Source organism: Rhinatrema bivittatum, chromosome 9, assembly GCF_901001135.1.
Source record: "Rhinatrema bivittatum chromosome 9, aRhiBiv1.1, whole genome shotgun sequence".
NCBI classification, from domain to species: domain Eukaryota; kingdom Metazoa; phylum Chordata; class Amphibia; order Gymnophiona; family Rhinatrematidae; genus Rhinatrema; species Rhinatrema bivittatum.
In genome coordinates, this window is record NC_042623.1 from 223,909,521 (window position 1) to 223,934,806 (window position 25,286).

The 25,286-nt window shown below is 45.4% G+C and overlaps 1 protein-coding gene across 12 annotated transcripts in view; it reads right to left on the reverse strand.

Moving 5' to 3' along the window:
* The window catches only part of YEATS2 (YEATS domain containing 2), a 799,337-nt gene that overhangs the window by 657,921 nt on the left and 116,130 nt on the right, over nt 1-25,286 (reverse strand). For all 12 annotated transcript variants that reach the window (XR_003858765.1, XM_029617009.1, XM_029617017.1 and 9 more), the window contains 3 exons: nt 17,634-17,749; nt 7,359-7,520; nt 6,623-6,734 (listed from right to left, as the gene is read on the reverse strand). Coding sequence is in view for 11 of the 12 variants with exons in the window: in XM_029617009.1 (XP_029472869.1) it covers nt 6,623-6,734; nt 7,359-7,520; nt 17,634-17,749 (390 nt within the window). In the remaining variant the exon portion in view is untranslated. The remainder of the gene's footprint in view (nt 1-6,622; nt 6,735-7,358; nt 7,521-17,633; nt 17,750-25,286) is intronic.

Consider the following 25,286-nt stretch of genomic DNA (forward strand, 5'->3'; position numbering starts at 1 on the left):
ATCTGACTGTAGTTGAGTTCAAAACCCCTTCACAGCCAGCTTGAAGACCTGGATTTACCAGCAGCTGATATCGAACAGCTCATTGAAATTAAATGTGATCAACTTCTCCAAGACATATTCCCAAGTGTCTCTTTCATAATTCTGGTTCAGGCAGGAATTCATAGCCTGAAATTTCAATGCATACCTAGTCTTCCTTGACCATGAACCAGAATTCTGAAAGAGAAGTTTAGGAATTTTTCCACGGAAAAAAAGATCCCATAAAATTTCAATGAGTTGTTCGATTTCAGCCACTGGCAAATCAAGGTCTTCAGGCTGGTAGTGAAAAGGGATCTGAACTCAAATCAACTCTAACAGGTCTAAACTATGAAGAAATAATACAGGCAACCAAGATGCTCAGTCATCACTTGAATGGAATATTAGTCAACTCTGTTGTCAGACAGAAACTTGGAAAGTAGAGGGATGATACTGTAGTTCAACTTCAACTATATCTTTCCAGAAAGTAGCTTTCATGAATGCTGTTCTTTCATTGCATTCAGTTCATTGACTTTCCCATGTGTTTTATGTGAAGTATTCACCGTGCCCAATGAGACACATGGGCTTGCATGTTACAATATGGTTGAAATTGTACATTTAAATGCTGATGTGACATTCATGGTAGATCGATACTGAGATTTGATGCAAACAAATCTTGCTTCACACAGTTTTCTAATGGTCCTCTGATGCAACTATGATGGATTTCAGTTTATGCATGCCACAAATTAGAACTCTAGTGCATTTAAATTCTCAGGATCTTTCAGTTCTCAAAGAGCATATGTGAGTTTCAGTTTCAATGCACTAGTGATTTGAGTCCAAAACGCAACCGGGGCAGTAAATGTCTTACATCTCAATGCAAACTTTTCTCTCACCAGTCAATCTCTTATGTTGCAAATCAAGTAACCATCTCAGATTTACTTGTGATTTTTTAAGCAAACAAAGGCTTAGACTAGTTGGAACTCATGTCAAAACTAGTTTCCAATCTTTTGTATGGGAGGTCAATAGTCAAAACAGCAGAACATAAATGTAGCATGCTGAGCCCAGCATCCTAGCTCCAACAGTGGCCAATCCAGGTCACTAGGAGGTATCCAGCAGTTAATTAACGGAGAGATCCATTCCTTGTGGATCACTCCTAGAAGTAAGAGGTAGCAATCTTTATGTGGCTAAATGTTAATGAACCTGTAAAGGTATTGCCTATAAAGTGGACACAAGCTGCATCAACACAGTCAACAAGAGACACTTGTGCATGCAACACTGCACATTTTAATAAAACAAGAGATAAGAATTTACATCAGGTATGGACCTTGTTTAAAAATACCATCTTGGAAGCCCAGACCAGATGTATTCCATGCACTAAAAAAGGCCGAAGGAAGGCTAAACAGCTACTGGCATGGTTAAAACGTGAGAGAGGCTATAATAGTGTCACCTAGATAGGATTATAGACAGTGCTGGAGGAGCTGGCTGTCGTGGTACATGTGGGCACCAACGACAGAGGAAAATGTGGGAGAGGAGTTCAGGAAGCCAAATTTAGGATTTTAGATAGAAAGCTGAAATCCAGAACTTCCAGCGCCACTGCACGGCTCTTGGTGCCTCCTTGCCTGTTGATGTAGGCCACCACTGTCGCATTGTCTGAAAGAACTCGCACCGAACGCCCCTGAACTAAGAGCTGAAAGGCAAGCAAAGCCAAACATAACGCCTTAGCTTCCAAGTGATTGATAGACCAAGTCGCCTCTTGACCAGGTGCCCTGAGCTGCTTGACTCTGACAAACTGCCCCCCCATCCAGAGGGACTTGCATCCGTAGTCAGAATCACCCAATCCGGCACTTCCAAGGAGACAACCCGCATGAGGTTGGGTGTGTGCAGCCACCAAGATAGTCTGTTCTTAGTCGAATGGGGAAGAGGAACAAGCTGGTGATACTTCTCCGACAACGGACTCCACTGGGCCAGAAGAGCCCTCTGAAGGGGACGTATATGAGCAAAGTCCCATGGCACCAGGTCTAATGTGGACGTCATGGAACCAAGGAGCTGCAACACATCCCAAGCTCTGGGGACTCGCAACTGCGCCAAGCGCTGAATCTGAGACTGTAGTTTGCACACTCTCTCTTCCATCAGAAAGACTCTGCCTTGGCTTGTGTCGAAAAATGCTCCCAGATACTCCAGAGTTTGAGACGGAACTAGGTGGCTCTTGGCCAAATTCACCACCCAGCCTAACGACCGCAAGGTCCAAAGTACTGCTTGTACGACAACTGGTCTCAGACTTCGCCCAAATGAGCCAATCGTCGAGATAAGGGTGGACGAGGACTCCCTGCCGCCGTAACGCCACCGCTATGACCACCATAACCTTGGTAAAGGTACGAGGTGTCAAGACCAATCCGAATGGGAGTGCTTGAAACTGGAAGTGCTGCCCCAAGACCATAAACCTCATGTAGCGTTGATGGTCCCGGGAAATGGGAATGTGAAGATATGCTTCTGTCAAATCTAACCATGCTAGGAACTCCTGGGTGCGTACCACCGCTATCACCGACCGCAACATTTCCATCCGAAAACGGGGAACATTCAACGCATTCACCCGCTTCAAGTCGAGAATGGGGCGAAAGGCTCCTTTCCTTCTTCAGGACCACAAAGTAAATTGAGTACCGACCCATTCGAAGTTTGTCCGGAGGCACCGGAACCAAGGCCCCCAAGCGCTGCAACCTGTGCAAAGTCTCCCGCACTGCCCTGCGCTTCTGCAGCGTGCCTGCAGGGGGAGATTAGGAACAGATCGCAGACAGGTCGAGCAAATTCTAAAGTGAAACAGTGTCTTATCACACCGAGTACCCACTGATCCTGGGTGATTTTGGCCCACTCCTCGTAAAGCCACGCCAGCCGACCTCCTATAAAAGGAATGGCGGAGTGGGCCGGTCTCCCTTCATTGAGCCGATTTTGGACTGAAGGAGCTGGTATTGGTAGGGGTTCTGAAAAGCCGATGTCCTCCTAGAAAGGACTGCCCCCAGGACGAAAAGGACCTATGTGTCGCCGACGTGCTACATGGTTGCTGAAACCTCCGAGTGTCCCGAAAACGCGGCCGTGGGGTAAAACTCAGTCACCCCGAGGCTTGTCCTCCGGTAAGCGAAGCACCTTAGTTTTTCCTAATTGCTTCACGATCTGATCCAACTCTTCGCCAAATAAGAGCCGACCCTTGAACGGTAAAAATGCCAGCTGGGTCTTAGATAAAACGTATGCAGACCAGTTACGAAGCCAAAGGAGGCACCTTGCGGAAACCACAGCCCCCATAATGCGGGAAGACGTCCGCACCACATCATACAATGCATCTGCCACAAACGCAATGGCCGCTTCCAACCGGTCTGCCTGAGCACCTTGCGAACCTCCAAGCGTCGGATCCTCCTGGGAATGCTGTACCCAGCGTAAGCATGCCCGCTGCATGAGGCTGGAACAAATAGCCGTGCGGAGACTCAAAGCCGAGACCTCAAAAATCCTTTTGAGATGAATCTCCAGCATGTGATCCTGAACATCCTTCACAGAGCTGTTGCCCCCACAACCGGAATGGTCGTCTTCTTTGGGACGGCAGATACCGCTGAGTCCATCTTACAGAGCGCAAACAATTCCAGAGCCTGCTCCGGCAAGGTATAAAGCTTGGCCATGGCCCTATCGACTTTCAATCTCGCATCCGGATTATCCCACTCCTGATCCACCAACCTTTTAATGGACTCATGATACGGGAACCCGGAAGGGAGGCGCTGTATGCCCTCCAAAACTGGATCCGCCCCGTCCTTGCAAGGGTCGTCAGGTGGAGGCTGGAGTCCCAGCTCCTCCAGAACTTGGGGAATGAGAGGCACCAATTCCTCCCTGCAGAACAACCGTAGGATTTTGGGGTCATCCCCCTCTGCCGCAGGCCCGGGATCAAGATCATCACTTTGGCTGGTGTCCCCCACGTCTGGGTCTGGTGCCAGACTACCGGAAAGTGGTGCCCCTAGGCCAGAGGTATTCCCTGTGGTGCCAAAGTAGGCAAGCGCAAGACTCTGGCGGTCGCAGTACCTACTTGCGAGGCCCCCTGCCTGCCTTGACCTGAGCCAGTCTGGTAGTGACCAGAGATAAACCAGGCTCCAGGAGTAAAGAAGGGGGGTTCTGGCCACCCCCGCCAGGCACAACCCCCTCATACTGTGCCAAAAAAGCCTTGTGCATAAGAAGCACAAATTATAGAAACATAGAAATGACGGCAGAAGAAGACCAAACGGCCCATCCAGTCTGCCCAGCAAGCTTTGCACATTTTTTTTTTCTCATACTTATCTGTTACTCTTGGCTCTTAGTAACCTTTTGGTTCTGTTTCCCTTCAACCCCCACCATTAATGCAGAGAGCAGTGTTGGAGCTGCATCTATGTGAAATATTTAGCTTAATTGGTTAGGGGTAGTAACCGCCGCAATAAGCAAGCTACACCCATGCTTATTTGTTTTCCCAGACTATGTAATTCAGTCCTTTTTGGTTGTTGCCTGTATATAGATCCTCTTTTCTTTATTCCCCCTGCCGTTGTTCCGGCAAGAACAGAGCTGGGGTCCGTTCGCTGTCCACATTCGCTGCAAAGGGCCGCCCCCCCTCCCGGGAGCCTTCCGAGTCACCCAATAGGACCTGGATGGACTGGGGAAAAAACTGGAGGAAAATCCCCCTCAGCCCCCAAAAACGTGGGCCCGACAGCTGAGGGATCCAAAATGGCCACCGATCCCGTGGTTACCGCGCCAGGCATGTGCATGCGGACTTAAACTCCGAAACCGGGGGGGGGGGGGGAGGAGGAGAGCAGACCTAGGCCATCGTTCCTACCTGCTCCTGTGCTTGCCTTTTTTTTTTTTTTTATTCCCCCCCCCCCCCCCCCACTTCACTGCTCTAAAAGCAGCCTCACCGCAAAAGTCAGTCCTAGCACTGAAAAGAGAGGTCCAGCTCAATTCAGCAAGTGAATTAAAATTGGAGAGGAAAGTGAGGAAACAAAATAAGGAGCCAACACGTGAAAGGGAGGGATCTGGACCACCAGATGTACACCTCACGGTTACCTGAGGAGTGGGCGTACAAAAGGGTTACCGACCCCCAGCCCTTCCGCCTCAGCCAAACAGGGTAGGGGTCCCTCACGAGAAACCCCGACCCCTGGGAGGAAGGCTCAGAACAAAAAGAAAAATACTGGAAACAAACTGCAGGTTTATACATCAGTCACCAACTGCTGGAGACAGAATTACTGAGGAACTGCAGGTGGCATCAGTGTATATACAGCAGTCAGTTTTACTTTCTCTCTCTCCACCTGCTGGCACGGATGAATAAACCCAGGAGTCTGGACTGATCCGGGTACATATAGGGAATCCAAAATTATAGCTACACAATGCAAGGTTCCACATTAGCAGTCACCATTCAGGAAAAGTATCTAGGCATCATCAATGACAGTACATTGAAATCTTCTGCTCAGTGTGCAGCAGCAGCATCCAAGAAAGCAAAAAGAATGCTAGGGATTATTAGGAAAGGAATGGAGAATAAAGCAGAGAATATCATAATGCCTCTGTATTGCTCCATGGTGCGACCTCATTTGAGTATTGTGTGCAGCAGTTCTGGTCACCACATCTCAAAAAAAAAAAGGAATTAGAAAAGGTACAGAGAAAGGTGGCCAAAATCATAAAGGGAATGGAACATTTCCCCTATGAGGAAAGGCTAACGAGGTTAGAGAAGAGATGGCTAAAGGGAGATATGATAGAGATCAATAAAATGAGAGAAGTAGAATGAGTAAATGTGTGTCAGTTTACTTTATCAAAAAGTACAAAGACTAGGGGACATAAAAAAAAAAAAAAATTCTCCTTAACTCAACATACAATTAAGCTCTGGAATTTTGTTTGTCAGAGGATGTGTTTAAAAAAGGTTTGGACAAGTTCTCAGAGGAAAAGTCCATAAAACATTATTAAAGTGCAGGCGCAGAAATTTTATTTATTTATTTAAAATCTTTCTATACCGTCGCTAAGTTATATCCATCGCAACGGTTTACATGTAGGCACATATTTAATGTAGGTAAAAGTGTACTATAGTACATTCTAACAGGTGCTGTCAAAGGTTCGGTTACAATATATCATTAGACAAAATAATTTTTAGAGAAGTGGGTTATGACCGAGTGTACTGAAAGTACTTTTACGGGTAAATTTATCATACATAGTGTTATCAATATGCTAGTTGTGATGTGGGGTTCATAGACTATTCTACTGTATTGTCCTAAGTACTGTGTGTCGGTGCTTATCTGCTTATTCCTGAATAATTGCTGCTTATCCTTGGGATAAGCAGCATGGAATCTCACTACCCCCTGTGATCCTGCCTGATACTTGTGACCTGGATTGGCACGGCTAGAAACAGGATAATGGACTTGATGGAACTTTAGTCTGACTCGGTATGGAAAATCTTATGTTTTAAGAATTTCATGATCATAAAATGTATTAACTGGTATGCTGTCTTATTTCAAAGGAGTGATTACAATAAGTAACAAGAAGACTGAACCCAATGAACATAAGCACTGTCACTTTTACCTCTACACTATACTGAACTCTGCCCCATACAACAATTTGTCACCATTACCTTCAAATTATGGATAATGTCAATCCTCTTGTTGTGACTATCCTTAAAGTGAATCTGTACTCTGACAGGAAACTCTCCCCAACCTCGTCTCGTCAAATGGAAAGGAGGTTCTCTAGAAAATAAAAATATTTCATATGATGAACATACCTCAGCCACCACTTCCTGCCCTCCCTCCAATTCTGACAACTCAGCAGTAGTTTTACTTTCCATTCTATCAACAGTAGCACACATAACCTTCATGCAAGATACAAAGCACTAACATCTTATGAATGCACAGTTAAGTAGAAACCAGAACTTTCATCTAGCACGTGAGGCACACAGTGATACCCCACTAAGAGTCCAGACGTAAATTTACCATCTACCATAAGGCATTTACACCCTCCATACAGCATATAAATGCAATCCTTTGGATAGCACAAATATACATGCACTCATGTTGCCTTTTCTATCACTTGTAGCACCATGCAAATAGCCACTTGCTTTTAATTTCTAATTCAAGTTGTAAGATGACATCCCCATCCCACACCTATTAAATATTTTTTTTCACATTCAGCTTACACCATTTTAAGACCATAAAAATGCAAAGGTTACTCAAACCCTTAAAAAAATAGAATAAAATAAATAAAAAACTATAATGGCAAAAATGTGAAGCAGAAGAAAAAATAAGGCATAGATAAAAGACACAAACAGAACATATAGAAATACTGGAAGCAAATATTTATAACAAAGCTAATACCTAACTTCCACCAGGTCATTAGGCTTATAGCTAGGATGAAGGAAGAACCAGACTTTTTTCACAAAATGGCTTATGCTTGGTTCTTTCCGAGACCCTCGAACATAAACCATCCACTTGTGTGTGGACTGATCGCTCTCTTCTCGCTTATCAGGAGGAATGTACCTGAGGACAAACAGATTAAGAATCAGAAAATGTTAACATCACGGCAGGCTAAGCATTTACCTCAGGAGTGGCCAACACGTGGCTCTTATGTGCAAAATCTGGTTCCTGTGCTCCTGTCCCATGGCAATTGAGCACTAATGCAGAGAACACGAGGGGAGGAGCAGGGAGCACAAAGCAGAGAACTGTTCTACTCCATGTGTTCACAGTTCTGCAGATTGTAACAGAAACAGGTTGGAGGAGCTGGCGTATGGAGCAGACTTTTCTCTGCTCATGACTGCTCTTGTCCCTCCTCTCCTATTTGCAGCAAGCAGAACTGGAGGACAGAAAGGGAGAGAACAAATTTGGACTTGCAGAACAGAAAAAGAGAGCCAATTGGCTTCCTGCTCCAGCCCTCCTCCCATTGTGTTCACCCCCCTGGAAGTACAGGTCTCTTCTCTGTTGTGCTGTCCAGAGGCAAGAATCTACAATGTCCAGCAGATCACTGTGTTTCCAGGCTTGGAATTCAGTTAATGGCACCCTGGGCTCCGGTTAGGACAAAATGATTTTGGTGAGGGAAAGGGGAGCAATGTGAGAAGTGATAACGTCATGGGAGGCCAGGGATGCAAATGTTTGGGGGAACAGTAATGCGAGACTGGGTGAATGCTTCTGGGGAAGTGACATGAAAAGGGGTGAATGTTGGGAGAGTTCAGGAGTATGAATGCTAGAGAAAGCACAAGGAGGAACTGAATGTCATCTTCCTTCCAGTCTCCCTGAAGTAAGCAATGCAGATTGAACTGTCCGGCACATTATTCCTCCCCAAGCTCATGCTGCCATGTGATCTGGGGAGGAGAACACAGACAAGGTGGAGGAAGCTGAGGGAAGGAGAGAGGGCCAGAATAGAAAGTTGCATGAGAGCCATACGAGAGATGGTTTTGTGTGTGAAATATAGTGGGGAGGGGGGATGAAAGAGCCAGGAATGGAGGTAGAAGAGGTTCAAAAGAAATGGAGGAATGACAGAGAGCCATGAGGGGAAGATGTGTGTAAACAAAAGTCAGAGATGGTGATGAGGGATGATAAGAGCTAAAAATGTTATTAGGATGGTATGATAGAGAGCCAGAAGTAGCAAAGAGAAAATAGTAACAGATCCAGAGTTGGTGAAAAGGGTGAGGGTGAGGTCAGAGGAAGTGGAAAAGATCAGGAGGGAGGCAGGGGAAGCGGAATAGAGGGTAACAGATGGTATAATGGTGCTGGGCAAAGGGTGAGAACAAAGGGTTGCCATATGTGCTATGTTGGGACCACCGAGCCCCCATCGTAGTTCATGTGGATGGGTGAGGGATATAATGTTGAGGCTGCTGAGAGCATGCGAAATGGGTTGAGGAACTGAGTGAGATAGACATTGGGCAGAGCATGGGAGAGAGGGATATGCTAGTCAGGGACTGGTAAGAACAGGATGAAAGGATTGAAAGACTGGTGTTGATAGAGTGAGGTAACTGAAAGGGACAGACTGATGGGAGGATTCAAAGACTGAAGGGGATAGGATGGGACTGAGAGAGACATGTTGCGACAAAGATAGTGGTAGGATGAGGGGAAACTCGATCCCCACTAACAGAGCAGCTGCTGAACAAAATGGCACACTGAGCAAGGGTTGCTTTTGGCACCTCCTTCCACTTTGGGTACCCTCAGAACAACTCAAAAAGGCATGGATTTTTACCACCAGCTTGGTGCCCTGAGTGGTCACACTACCTGCCACCCCTTGCACTGGCCCTGCTCCTCAAAGAGAATCCTCCAATCTCTTGAAAATGTGAAGCTCTTTGGTACAGTGCATTCTGATTCTTTGGCTCTTGGTGTGTGAAAAGTTGGCCACTTGCTCTACCTTCATAGCATCAAAATATGTTTCAGTATAAGGCAGAAACTGACAAGCATTATTCACAGTAATAAATAAAGAGTAGACCACCTATTTTGAAAATCTAGAACCCTCCCCCAACTATAAGTAGCTAATTCAGCAACAGAGTTCGTTTGAGGAAGGGCACTTGAAAAAGTGAAGGATGGAAATATAGCTGCAGATATGTTAGCTATTAAAAAAAAAAAAAAATCCAACCCACAATGGGGTCTCTAATCTACAACAAAAACCTTGCCTTCAAGTTTCTTCTTGTGCTCACTATAGCTCCCCTCAGTGGGCTTAGAAAGGAGAATTACTACTTACCTGATAATTTCCTCTCCTCTAATGAGGATTATGCACCTCTGCCACCAGATGGAGACAGAATAAGAAGTTATCATCACAGATATGTAGACCTGTCCCAACATCAGCCCGCCAGTATCCTCTAGAAAAACCTAACCGTGAACAAACTGATAAAACTCAGATATAATTATCATGCTTCCAATCAATAGGGAACACTGAGCTCAGTCAAAAGAATAAAACAATCATTAAGCTGAGAGGCTTGATAAGTCTTCAAATGAATAGCAGGAACACCACTCTTCAATGTCCGCATCGAAAAGACAAACCAAAGGTAAAAAAGCAGCAGCCAAGGGCGGGTCGGAAATTGGACTGTCCTCAGAGAAAAGGAAATTATCAGGTAAGCATTCAGGCAGGCCAATCCTCACCAGTGGGATGTACGAAAGCTACTCCCGAACAGGGTGGGAGGCTGCCCGCGGTCCAGTCAACAACACAAACACAACATCCTCCTGAGCCCAAACATGTATGCAATAATGCTATGAAAACGTGTTCAATGACTACCACATCGCTGCTCAGCAAATTGACAATTGCAATTGAAGTTCTGCCCACAATATCACCTGAGCCCTCGTGGAATGCAGTCTAATCTGCTTCAGCAAAGATATTTGCAGCCATATAGGCGGCCATAATGACCTCCTTAACCCAACGGGCTATAGTTGCTCACATTGCAGGAGCACTGTTTGCCGCCACCATGGAGCACAAACAGGCTATCAGACTTCCAGACAGATTTAACCTCCAAGTTCCACAGCAAATGTCACTTGACTTCCAAGGTACACAAAAGACAATACTTTCATCTCTGTCCCTGTCCAAGGTAGGAGGGAAATGGACTAATTCAAATGAAACTCCGAAACCAATTTTGGCAAAAAAAAAAGGGGGTACAGTCCAAAGCTGTACTGCTCCCAGAATTATACGCAGAAAAGGCCAGCAGTTTGGAAACCCAACGTGCAGAATAGATTGCCACCACAAAAAACATTTGCAAGGTAAGCAGCCGCAAGAAAAGACCACACAGCAGCCGAAAGGTTGGACCTGCCAAGAATTCCAGGGCCAGATTAAGGTCCTACAGAGGCACTGGAAGCCACAAAGGAGGACAAAGATGTTTTAATGCCCTTCAAGAATCGGAACACATCAAGATGGAAAGACAAAGGCCCACCATTGACTTGCCCCCTATAACAGGCGAGAGCTGCCATTTGAACCTTCAAGGTGTTAAGGGTCAGACCTTTACGCAATCCATCCTGTAAGAATTCCAAAATTACGGGAATATCCACCTTCAGAGACTGAGAACCTCACTCAGTACAACAGGCCTTGAAAAATCTTCAAACTCCAACATTAGAGACGTACAAAATTTCCTGGCCCAAAGCAAAGTGGAAATCACGACAGGCGAGAACTATGTTTCAACAACCTAGCCCTCTCAATGGCAAACCGTGAAACAAAATCAACCTGGATCGTCATGTAGAGTGGGTCCCTGCTACAATAGATCCTTCCAAGGCAATAGCTTGAGGGGACTGCCCACAAGCAGTCTTTGTAGATCGGCATACCATGGCCTCCGGGGACAATCCAGAGCCACAAAAAGTCTTGACTTGCAATCTTCTGAATGATTGTGCCTATCAGACGCCAGGGTGGGAAGGCATACAGCAGGCTGCTCCTCGGCCACACCTGAATGAGAGCATCAATGCCCAGTGCTTTTGGGTCCCGTCTGCAACTGAAAAATGATATAACTTTCGTGTTGTTGAATGTCACCAGCAAGTCTAGATACAGGCGTCCCCAGCGTTCCACAATGAACTGAAAGGCTTTGTTCGCTAGCTTCCACTCTCTTGAGTTCAAGGTCCTCCTGGTGAGAAAGTCGGCTCTGACATAGGCATATCTGCCTCTCTCACTGCCGTAAAGGACAATGAGATGTTGCTCCACCCATACCATGAGCGCATCTATCTTTTCCGACACCCGTAGACTCTTGGTTCCACCCTGATGATTGATGTAGGCCATCGTCATGTTACTGTCTGAGGTTATTTGGACCACCTGAGCCTCTAGGTGCTTGGTGAACAGCAAGCACGCTAGACAAACCGCCCGAGCTTCCAACTGGTTGATGCTCCACGGCTGCTCCTTGGCATTCCAGTGACCTTGCACCATCAATGCCTGACAGTGAGCCCCCCAACCCAGGAGGCTCGCATCTATTGTGAGCACTAACCAATCCAGCGTCTCCAAGGAAACTCCCTTCCTGAGATGATCTGCCTGTAACTACCACCGCAACTGGGTGCTCACCTCCAATGGCAGGAGAAGTCTCATCACGTAGTCCTGCGACTGTGGGTTCCAGCAGGAAAGCAACGCATGTTGAAGAGATTGCATATGAGCTCATGCCCAGGGAACTACTTCCAATGTGGCTGCCATCAAACCCAGGACCTGTAAATAAGACCGCACTGTTGGGCAAGTAGCGCTTATTTGGATGCAAACTTGAGCAATCAACTTTTGAATTTGAATCTCCGGCAAAAATACTCTGCCCTGCTTCATATCACCACCCAGCCTAGCTCCCTGTAGTAAGGAGACTACCTTGCGAGAAGCCCAGAAACTTTCGTCCGTGCTCTTGACACAAATCAACCAATCGTACAGATACAGGTGCACCAGAATGCCGTCCTTGAGCAAGTACGCAGCTACCACCACCATGATCTCGGAGAAGATCCTGGGCACAGTGGCCAACCCAAAGGGCAAGGCCTGAAACTGGTAATGGCAATCCAGAATGGTAAACTGTAGGAACCATTGATATTCCCAAAGAATGGGAATATACAGATATGCATGTGTTGCCATTATGACTGAGTGTACAGTTTCCATTCAGAAATGAGTGACCTGCAAATGACGAGTGGCTCCCTTGAGATCTAGGATGGGTCAAAAGGACCCCTCTATCTTGAGAACGACAAAATAGATGGTATAGCGGCCCATATTTTGCTGCGATTTGGGAACAGGAATCATGGCTTTCAGAACTAACATTCTTCTCAACACAAGAGTCCACTGCTATCTTCTTCTGAGGGGAGTTGCATAAAGATATCATAAAGCCACCTGGAGGAACGAGAAGAAATTCTAGAGCATAGCTATTCCAAATCACTTCTAGGACCCATCAATCTGATGTGATCTGGACCCACCTGCGATAAAAGCGAGATAGGTGCCCACCTATCTCCTGCATCAACATTGGGAAGATAGAGAGGCTCCACTCATGGAGCCCACACCTTTCTGAGGCCTTCAGGGATGAAAGGACTGAGACCTACCAAAGAGAAAGGATCCCCAAGAAGAAGCTCCCCTAAAAGGATGAAATTGTTTAGTCAAGAGAGAGTGGCCACTTGCCCTAAATGGCCAAGAAGCCAACTTCTTATCCTCCAGCAAAGAAGGGCTAAGGGCTTCCCCTCCCCCATCTATTTACCATCTTTTCCAACTCACTGCCAAACAAAAAGCAACCATGGAAAGGTAGCTTGGTGAGACTGGACTGAGACACAGTGACAGCCGACCAAATACGCAGCCACAGCTGCCATCTAGCTGCTATTACAGAAGCAACTCATACAGTAATGTTGAAGGTAACCCAAACACATATATTTAATAAGTAAATCATTAAACAGTATTTTTCAGGAACTTATAGAAATAAACAAGTACCTAACGTGTTTAACTTTGTACCATATAGGTGGTTGTCAACTTCTGTTTACTCAGATTCATTGAAACAAAGTTTGACCAGGGTACCTCCACACAGCTATATGGTGTATATGTAATATATGCCTAGATATGTATACTGACTTGTTTGGAAGATGCATTTGCCTTCTATTGCTATATTGCTGTATTGCTACCGTAATAAAAAGAAAATGGCAAAGTCACAGGAAGGTTATTGTATGAACAAAAATGAGTTACAGACCCTTTACTGCATCTGCATGATATGAAGGAAAGCATTCACATTTAAATGATATAATCCTCAAAAACGCTGGAGGGAACATCATGAGAATTTTCAACCATCTACAGAACTAAAAAGGATGAGGCCCAAAGTCTAAGATCCATATCATTCCTGCTTCTCAAATAAAAAGAACTGCAGCTATAACTTACCACAGCAGAATGGAAAGGATCTACACATCTAATTCACCCTAGGAATGCCACTATGTTAAAGATTTTTCCCTGGAAGGACTGCAAGACTTAAAGCATTACTGGAAAATAATTTTTAGATAAATCAGTTGGCAGCTAAACAAAATCATTAAGCTAATAATTTTCTAGTCCCTTCATAATCCATTCTTTAAGCAATATTAGTTTATTGTTTTTCAGATTTTGTTCCTGGTTAGCCATTCACAGGATTACAAACCTGATGGTTAAATTTAATAATGGCCTACAAGCCTGGGGCCACCAAACTGAGTCAAGCACTTGAAATGGAAAGTTAGTCAGTGTTGTATGTTGGTTTTAATAAATTATACCATTTTATGGGCTAAACACCATGATAGCTTTCCCAGAATTTCTTGGCTAAGATGAATATGCATGAGTCCCCAAAAGAATAAGTCACAAGGAATAAAACAGTGCAGGTGGAAATCAAAGATAGTTACAATTTCACTTCTGTTCCTCATATGACCCACCACATTTTTCTGCAGGCTAAGTTTTGCCAGCTTATTGTCCCAATGGTTAAAAAATGTCCAGATTCAACCCTTGTGAACCTGAGCATGTGTTGCGATCGGCAGGGGCCGACCCCCCACAGCCGACCGCACCTACCGGCAGTAGCAGAGGCGGGTCTCTTCGGTACGCTCTGCGTGATCCTCATCGGTTAAGGCAGCAGGGAGCCAGCAGCATGGCTCTCGCAGGGGCAGCCTTAGCCCCAATCTGACACAGGCGCTTGGCTCCTCCCCCCACTTATAGGAGCAGCAACAAGAAGTAGTTCCAGGCTCTCAGGAACCACTTCCTCACCCAGGACTATATAAGGAGGCTTCTGAAGGATTGCCAGTGCCTTGCAATAGGTCCAGCTTGGTATGTCTCCTGCCTTGCTTGCAGTGATTTCTGCTTTGGATACTGGACTCTGCCTTGCCTGCCACCTGCCTCTGACCCTGCTTTGGATACTGGACTTTGTCTCTTTGCTGCCTGCCTCGACTCCGAATTGTCTATACCACTGCCCTGCTGGTAACTCTGGCTGCCGGCCCTAAGGTTCATCTCCCACCGACGAGGAACCACAGTAAGCCTTTTTACCTTGTCATAGTGGCCCAAGGGTTCACAGATTCATTGAATCGTAACAGCATGCTAGTGCATAGAGATAATTTTATTAACGACCACTGGTTGTTCACTTCGAGACGGTGCAGGCCATGGCGTCCACTTTCGGAAAACGCAGGCGTTCCTTGGTTACTGGTTCCAGATGATAAAAGGCGTCCAAGGCCCAACCTCCTTTAAAATTTGCCTCTGGGGCATCCCATTCCAGGTCAATCAGTTCCTGGATGGCTTCCAGCACTGGGAAACAGCAAAAAGCCTTACAAAGGGACACCAAGACGGGGTTCTTCTTTGGTTCCGCTATAGGTCTGTGCCTGGAATCCCCAGAGTCCTCAGGGTCTGGGAGACCAGGGCTGGCAATTTGTCCATGTGCAAGAAGCAAAGCATGGTTCCAGGCCTGGAGGGATTTCCCCTTCCTTCAGTGAGCCTCCATCATCATCTGTGGTGTCTGGGTCCCTGTCAGGGAAGGCAAGGCATGTCTGGGTCCCTATCAGTGAGGCGAGGCATGTCTCGAGGCAACCGAACAGGACCGGGAGGGTCAGGTGCTCCTGGCTGGGGTTCTACCAGGGTCACGGCCGGAATGGACTGTGCCTGAACAAAAGCTGGTAGTCCCTGGAAAAATCCCAACAAGGAGAAGGCTCCTGGATCCATATTAATCCCAGGGGGAAGTCTGAGTAGGGGTTGTTGAAATGCCCTCTCATGGGGAGGACACCATCTCAGAATCGCAAGGTTCCAGGGAGCTGTCTGAAAAGGTAGCTCCCGACCAGTCCTCTGGCTGGGAAGGACAAGGCTTGGACAACTTTTGGGAATCTAGTCCTCCCTGGGCTTCCTCACAATTTATTTATTTATTTATTTTTATTTATTTAAATGCTTTTAAAATATACCGACATTCATAGGACATATCATGCCGGTTCACAATCAACTTTGGACAGCGAGAAGGAGAAATTACAAAAAACAGGGATGGGGGAGGAGGAGCAGGAGTGGAAAGAGGAGAGGAGGGGGCCAGGTGACAGTAATCGCAGAAGATGCGGGAAGGAGAAAGGTAGTGAAGAGCTAGGAGAGAGAGAAATTAAGAGGAACTGTGTTAAATAATTGGGTATAAACATTAACAAATTTACAGAGTCAATGCTTGAAATACCTACAGTACTTGAATGTAATCCACTTTGAAGTGCTGAAAAAGTGAGAAAAGCAGAATATAAAACTAAATAAAAAAATGCTGACATAGGCAGGACTCCAGGTCAGGCTGTGCGGCTCTAATGTGGCAGGCTGTGCAAAGGGAGTGCCGCTTGAGCTTCTTTGCCGCCGGCACTATTGCCTCTGTGTATGGTCTTTAGGTGGCCGGCACACACAGGGAATGTGGTGCGCACAAGTAATGTGCCTCGATATGCGTGCTGTTATGTGCGCCTGAATATGCACGCGGTTATGCATGCAGCTATGTGCGAAGTGTGCATGCAGTTGTGTGAGTGGCTAAGTTGGGTGCCCAAGCAATGCGGCCTGTCCTGCGCATACCGACAGCTGAAGAGGGGAAGATGGTGCCATAGCCCGCCCCCCCCCCCCGTGTGCAAGATGGCGCCGCCAGGGGTCACCACGTGGCTGGGCCACCAAGCCAAAACAGGGCCTAGCCCATCCAAGGCTGCTCAACCCGTTCGGAGCCCCCCTTTACCTCGCCGGATCGTTAACTGGGTCGGTACGGCGCACTGAGCACGGGGACCAAGTAAGACTCGCCGGAGCCCTTCTTCCCGCGATTAAAGTTTCCTGCTTACCTGGTCTCGGCACTTACCAGCCGAATGCAGGGACGGTCTCCAGCTGCAGGGGGGGGAGAGGGCTTAACCTTCACCGCCGCGCTTGGCTATGCACCTACTGCCTTTCATCCGCTTTAGCGGCTAAGTCCACGCTGGGAACCGGCTATCGGACCAAGGCACACCTCTGAAGGATCTCTGAAATCAACTCAGAATTCTCAACTGAGAGAGGGACCCTTAGGTATCACCACAGGAGAGCGGGGCTTGATCTTCTTAAAGTTAAGGTAACAATTTCTTTGTTTCTGCTGCAATCCCGCTAACACAGTGCTAGTATGGGGATAGCATCTGCATTTGCTACAAGAAGGAGAGAAACTGAGGAGCTGAGGTCACTGCAGGGGTATATCTAGGGCGACGTCAGCTTTGAAATCTGACTCAGACTCCCATATGCTAGCAGAGGAGCACATAACCCACTGGTACTGAGTCCATCTGGCTACACGCTAGGAAAAAAAAGCAATACAAAAATGGAGAACTAGGTAAAAAACGACAGAAGGAAGCAAGGCGCAGCAAGCTGATATTTAGGAAACTTTAGCTAGTATTGTTGCCATACACCATGTATAAAGAATTCAGATCCAAAAACCTAAAGGAGAGACTAGATAATGTGACTCGAGAAAATTAGGGGTGGGGGTGGGATTGGGAGGTCAGAGAAGAATCCTGGGTTCATAAATAATGGGAGATAGAGATCAAGCAATAGTTTACACATTCTTAGTGCACATACCTAAGGTGTACTATAAGAAGGAAAAACCAGTAATAAAATGCTAAAGTTTTCACTTCCATAAACAAAACACAAACACAGAACTTCGGCTCCTATACGCTTGCTCATCACTTGATCACAAATGAGTTCAATCAACAATACAACTTAGTGGTCATAAATACAAACTGAAGAGAGAAAAAAGGTAAAATACTAACTTTGAGACATTGCCAACAACAATGGTTTTCTTCAAATACAGGCGAGATGCATCATCACAAGTAAAGTTCACATTCAGACAGCCAGTGATTTCAGAGTCTGTAACACCTAAATTGTCCTAAGGAAAAAGAAAAACATTTATTCATATAAATTTGGAGACAAACAGATAGAATGCCTAAGACAGCAGTATCCAGAGAAAAGGTTAAGAGGTATGGCAGAGATAGGTATAAAGGTGGTTTCCAGATCTGATAAACTGCACCCAGGGTTAATGTAATCAGCAGAGTGTAAAAACTGTGTATTGAAATTCAATGCACAGTTTAAAGCATAAGCTATTTTTTTTGTTTTGTTTTGTTTAACTCCTGGTGCAGTAAGTTGACAGTATGCCAATACATCTGGAGTTAAAAAATAAAATGAGCACAAACTAGAAATTGTGCATAAAAAAGGCTCAGTGCACAGCAAACATGGGTTTATGTTTGGATCAGGACAACTCTGTTGGACAACCAATCTCTGAAAGCCCACTGCGTGTACCCAAAGCTCCAGGAAGTTGATTTGACAACAACTTTCCTGAGCAGACCAGAGACACGGAGTGCTGAGTCCATCTACATGAGCTCCCCAGCCCAGGGTGGATGCATCCGTGGTTAGGACAATATGAGTAGGAAGACTTTGAAAAGAGATCCCCTGTTCCAGATTTGAAAGTACCCACACAGAACAATGAGTGCTGGAGGGATGGGGTGACTCAGATGCAATCCCACTTCTGCCTGGCACCACTGAAACCTCAGGGTCCATTGGGCTCTGCACATGTGTAATTGTGTCAAGGTAGTGACAAGGATAGTTGCAACCATATGGCCCAACAGTCTCAACATGTGCCAGGCTGACACCTTCTGGCTCTGCTGAATCTCTACCGCGACGGTCATTCATAGTGATGGCTCTCTGACGAGGCAGGAAGGCCTTGGCCTGAGCCGTATCTAGTAGGGTTCCTATGAAGTCCATTAGAGGTGACAGGCCAAGATGGGACTTCAGGTAGTTGATGACAAAGCCTAGCAACTCCAACCCCTGCCTGAGATGTGTTTTTAACCAGCCAATCATCCAGATAAGGGAAACCATGCACCCCCAGCCTGCAGAGGTGCGCCATCACCACCAAGGCCAGGCATTTTGTGAAGGCTCGTGGGGCTGACACTAGCCCGAATGGCAACACCCGGTACTGGAAGTGCTGTTTTCTCACCACAAATCGGAGAGATCCTGTGACTTGGGAAGATCTTTATGAGAGTGTACGCTTCCTTTAGATCAAGGGAGCATAGCTAGTCCCCTTTTGCAAAAAAAAAAAAAGGGGGGGGGGAGGGGGAACCAGGGAAACCATCTTGAACTTTTCATTTTTTTTTAGAAATCTGTTCAATGCCCTTAGGTCTAGGATGGGACGGAGTCATCCTGTTTTCTTTGGAATCAGGAAGTACCTGGAGTAAAGTCCCCACCCTTTTTGCCTTGGTGGGACAGACTCGACCGCTCTGGCTGTTAAAATGGAGAAGAGCTCTGTTAGAAGTACCTCCTGATGTGCTACTGGCCCCCAAAATGACTGAGGACAATTTGGTAGGATACCCAATAGTAATAATTGGTACCCTTGACAGACTATTAAAAGAACCCACTTGTCACAGGTTATACTGGGCCACTGGTTCGCAAAATATCGCAGCCTGCCCCTGACAGGAAGGTCCAACATGCTGGGTACGGGTGACTGACCTACGCTCCCTACGACCCATTCAAAACCTCGTCCTTGGAGCTGAATGAGGTGCCAGCTGGGGCTTGGGGGCTCATTGCTGCCTGGGATGGCCGTGTGAGCCCTGATGCTGTTGATGGGAGCAAGGAGGCAAAGGAAAGTATTTCCTCTGGTGAAAGAGACTTCCTCTGCCCCAATCTTGCTGACCTCCTAGAAGAGGAGGATGGGTCCGGAGTGTTGGAAGGTTTTATGGAGCCCGGAGCTGGGCCACCACATCCCTTACCCTATCTCCGAACGGTTTCTCTCCAGTACACGGCAGATCAGCAAGTCGTTCCTGCACCACCAGTTGGAGATCAGAAGCCTGCAGCCATGCCATTCTGTGGGCACCAATTCCTGCTGCAGAGATCTCTATGCCATTTCAAAATCATCATAGGTCGCTCACAACTCATGTTTTCCACACTCCAGGCCCTTATGCACCAGCAACACAAGGGTGTCCTGCTGCTGCTGCTGAGGCAGCCGATTGGTCACCTCCTGCACCTGCTTCCAGATATCCCATGAGTACTGGCTCATGTAGAGCTAATAGGAAGCTATGCAGGCAATGAGCAGTGCCCCCTGAAGCGCCTTTCTCCCAAGAGCATCCTTCGCTGTGGTCCTTCCCTGGGGCTACAGAGGATTGATGGCTCTCTTGAAAACAGATTCAACCACTACCAAGTGCTAGGGCAGCTGACGCTTATCAAATCCAGCAACCTTCTGGACAAGGTAGACCCTGTCAGCCTTCTTTGTTCACTGGAGGCACTGTGAGAGGGTGTTCCCATATGCTCAGCAGCAACTCCTTAAGGATATCCAGCAGCAAGAGGCGGGCATCCCAGTCTTTTCCATCGAGTGTCACATGTATGATTTTTTTACCCGCCGGTGAGAAATTGTACATGTGCTTGCGATGCAAAGAGCTCCTGGCTCTCAGAGAACGAGTCCAATCTCAGGAGGCTAGAGTTGCAGACCTGGAGGAGCTAAGGCAGACAGAGAGGTATATAGATGAGACCTTCAGGGACATAGTAGCCAAGTCCCAACTTCAGACTGGCAGTCCTGGTGCTGCTTTGGAGGAAGGAGGTCTCATAATTGGAGAGTATCAACCTGGTGCAGCAGGAAAGGATCCTGTAGCAAGGACCTGCTCTCCAGGTGGTGCATTGTCCTTTCACACAGAGGATATCTCCCCAAGGCCTACTGGCCAGGAGGGAAGGTTAGGTCAGCAGTCATAGTTGGTGATTCGATTATTAGGAATGTAGATACCTGGGTGGCTGGTAGGCGTGAGGATCGCCTGGTAGCATGCCTACCTGGTGCGAAGGTGGCGGACCTCACGCGTCACCTAAGAACATAAATTGCCATGCTGGGTCAGACCAAGGGTCCATCAAACCCAGCATCCTGTTTCCAACAGAGGCCAAACCAGGCCACAAGAACCTGGCAATTATCCAAACACTAACAAGATCCCATGCTACTGATGCAATTAATAGCAGTGGTTATTCCCTAAATCAAATTGATTAATAGCCATTAATGGACTTCTCCTCCAAGAACTTATCCAAACCGTTTTTAAACCCAGCTACACTAACTGCACTAACCACATCCTCTGGCAACAAATTCCAGAGCTTTATTGTGCGTTGAGTGAAAAAGAATTTTCTCTGATTAGTCTTAAATGGGCTACTTGCTAACATCATGGAATGCCCACCCTAGTCCTTCTATTATTTGAAAGTGTAAATAACCGAGTCACATCTACTCATTCATGATCTTTCAGACCTCTATATCCCCCCTCAGCCGTCTTCTCCAAGCTGTACAGTCCTAACCTCTTCAGCCTTTCCTCATAGGGGGGGCTGTTCCATCCACTTTACCATTTTGGTTGCCCTTCTCTGTACCTTCTCCATTGCAACTATATCTTTTTTGAGATGCGGCGACCAGAATTGTACACAGTATTCAAGGTGTGATCTCACCATGGAGCAATATAGAGGCATTATGACATTTTCCGTTTTATTAACTATTCCCTTCCTAATAATTCATAACATTGTTTGCTTTTTTGACTGCTGCAGCACACTGAGCCGACGATTTTAAAGTATTATCCTCTATGATGCCTAGATCTTTTCCCTGGGTGGAAGCTCCTAAAATGGAACCTAACATCATGTAACTACAGCAAGGGTTATTTTTCCCTATATGCAACACCTTGCACTTGTCCACATTAAATTTCTTCTGCCATTTGGATGCCCAATCTTCCAGTCTTGCAAGGTCCTCCTGTAATGTACCACAGTCTGCTTGTGATACATTACATTACATTGTGATACAAATTATTCAGAGTAATAATGTATCATCCACAAATTTGATAACCTCACTCGTCTTATTCCTTTCCAGATCATTTATATATATATATTGAAAAGCACTGGTCCAAGTACAGATCCCTGAGGCACTCCACTGTTTACCCTTTTCCACTGAGAAAATTGACCATTTAATCCTACTCTCTGTTTCCTGTCTTTTAACTAGTTTGTAATCCACGAAAGGACATCGCCTCCTATCCCATGACTTTTTAGTTTTCTTAGAAGCCTCTCATGAGGGACTTTGTCAAACGCCTTCTGAAAATCCAAATACACTACATCTACCTGTTCACCTTTATCCACATGTTTATTAACCCCTTCAAAAAAATAAAGCAGATTTGTTAGGCAAGACTTCCCTTGGGTAAATCCATGTTGACTGTGTTCCATTAAATCATGTCTTTCTATATGCGCTACGATTTTGATCTTCAGAATAGTTTCCACTATTTTTCCCGGCAATGAAGTTAGGCTCACTGGTCTATAGTTACCCGGATCGCCCCTGGAGACTTTTTTTTAAATATTGGAGTTACATTGGCCACCCTCCAGTCTTCAGGTACAATGGATGATTTTAATGATAGGTTACAAATTTTAACTAATAGATCAGAAATTTCATTTTTGAGTTCCTTCAGAACCCTAGGATGCATACCATCCAGTCCAGGTGATTTGCTACTCTTTAGTTTGTCAATCTGGCCTACTACATCTTCCAGGTTCACAGTGATTTCGTTCAGTTCGTCTGACTCATCACTCTTGAAAACCATCTCCGGAACTGGTATCTCCCCAACATCCTCATTAGTAAACATGGAAGCAAAGAATTCATTTAGTCTTTCTGCAATGGCCTTAAGAACATAAGAACATGTCATACTGGGTCAGACCAAGGATCCATCAAGCCCAGCATCCTGTTTCCAACAGTGGCCAATCCAGGCCATAAGAACCTGGCAAGTACCCAAAAACTAAGTCTATTCCATGTTACCATTGCTAGTAATAGAGTGGTTATTATCTAAGTCAACTTAATTAATAGCAGGAAATTGACTTCTCCTCCAAGAACTTATCCAATCCTTTTTTAAACACAGTTATACTAACTGCATTAACCACATCCTCTGGCAACAAATTCCAGAGTTTAATTGTACGTTGAGTGGAAAAGGACTTTCCCAGATTAGTTTTAAATGTGCCACATTCTAACTTCATGGAATGCCCCCTAGTCTTTCTATTATCTGAAAGAGTAAATAACTGATTCACATCTACCCGTTCTAGACCTCTCATGATTTTAAACACCTCTATCATATCCCCCCTCAGCCGTCTCTTCTCAAAGATGAAAAGTCCTAACCTCTTTAGTCTTTCCTCATAGGGGAGCTGTTCCATTCCCTTTATCATTTTGGTAGCCCTTCTCTGTACCTTCTCCATCACAATTATATCTTTTTTTAGATGCGGCGACCAGAATTGTACACAGTATTCAAGGTGCGGTCTCACCATGGAGCGATACAGAGACATTTTCCGTTTTATTCACCATTCCCTTTCTAATAATTCCCAACATTCTGTTTGCTTTTTTGACTACCGCAGCACACTGAACCGACGATTTCAATGTGTTATCCACTATGACGCCTAGATCTTTCTTGGGTAGTAGCACCTAATATGGAACCTAACATTGTGTAACTATAGCATGGGTTATTTTTCCCTATATGCATCACCTTGCACGTGTCCATATTAAATTTCATCTGCCATTTTGATGCCCAATTTTCCAGCCTCACAAGGTCTTCCTGCAATTTATCACAATCTGCTTGTGATTTAACTACTCTGAACAATTTTGTATCATCTGCAAATTTGATTACCTCACTTGTCGTATTTCTTTCCAGATCATTTATAAATATTGAAAAGTAAGGGTCCCAATACAGATCCCTGAGGCACTCCACTGCCCACACCCTTCCACTGAGAAAATTGTACATTTAATCCTACTCTGTTTCCTGTCTTTTAGCCAGTTTGTAATCCACGAAAGGACATCGCCACCTATCCCTTGTCTTTATTTTTCCTAGAAGCCTCTCATGAGGAACTTTGTCAAATGCCTTCTGAAAATCCAAGTACACTACATCTACAGGTTCACCTTTATCCACATGTTTATTAACTCCTTCAAAAAAGTGAAGCAGATTTGTGAGGCAAGACTTGCCTTGAGTAAAGCCATGCTGACTTTGTTCCATTAAACCATGTCTTTCTATATGTTCTGTGATTTTGATGTTTAGAACACTTTCCACTATGTTTCCTGGCACTGAAGTCAGGCTAACCTGTCTGTAGTTTCCTGGATCGCCCCTGGAGCCCTTTTTAAATATTTGGATTACATTAGCTATCCTCCAGTCTTCAGGTACAATGGATGATTTTAATGATAAGTTACAAATTTTTACTAATAGGTCTGAAATTTCATTTTTTTAGTTCCTTCAGAACTCTGGGGTGTATACCATCCAGTCCAGGTGATTTACTACTCTTCAGTTTGTCAATCAGGTCTACCACATATTCTAGGTTCACTGTGATTTGGTTCAGTGCATCTGAATCATTACCCATGAAAACTTTCTCCAGTACGTATACCTCCCCAACACCCTCTTCAGTAAACACCGAAGAAAAGAAATCATTTAATCTTTCCACGATGGCCTTATCTTCTCTAAGTGCCCCTTTAACCCCTCGATCATCTAATGGTCCAACTGACTCCCTCACAGGTTTCTTGCTTTGGATATATTTTTAAAAGTTTTTATTATGAGTTTTTGCCTCTATGGCCAACTTCATTTCAAATTCTCTCTTCACCTGTCTTATCAATGTTTTACAATTAACTTGACAATGCTTATGTTTTATCTTATTTTCTTCAGATGATCCTTCTTCCAATTTTTGAAGGACTTTTTTTTGGCTAAAATAGCCTCTTTCACCTCTTTCACCTCACCTTTTAACCATGACTAATCGTTTTGCCTTCCTTCCACCTTTCATAATGTGTGGAATACATATGGACTGCGCCACTAAGCCAGTTGAACACTTTTATCCTTTGTAGCTGCACCTTTCAGTTTTTTTCTAACAATTTTTCTCATTTTATCAAAGTTTCCCTTTTGAAAGTTTAGTTTAAGAGCTGCAGATTTACTTATTGTTCCCTTTCCAGTTATTAGTTTAAATCTGATCATGTTAGATAGGATTTTAGACAGTGCTGGGGAGAAGCCGGCTATCATGGTACATGTGGGCACCAACGACATAAGAAAATGTGGGAGGGAGGTAGACAAATTTAGGCTCTTAGGTAGAAAGCTTAAATCCAGAACCTCCAGGATAGCATTCTCTGAAATGCTCCCTGTTCCACACGCAGGTCCCCAGAGGCAGGTAGAGCTCGGGAGTCTCAATGCGTGGATGAGACGATGGTGCAAGGAAGAGGGATTCAGTTTTGTAAGGAACTGGGGAACCTTTAGGGAAAGGGGGAGTCTCTTCCGAAGGGGATGGGCTCCACCTTATCCAGGGTGGAACCAGACTGCTGGCGCTAACCTTTAAAAAGGAGAAAGAGCAGCTTTTAAACTAGAACAAAGGGGAAAGCAGACAATCGCTCAGCAGCGCATGGTTCGAAGAGAGGTATCTTCAAAAGATAC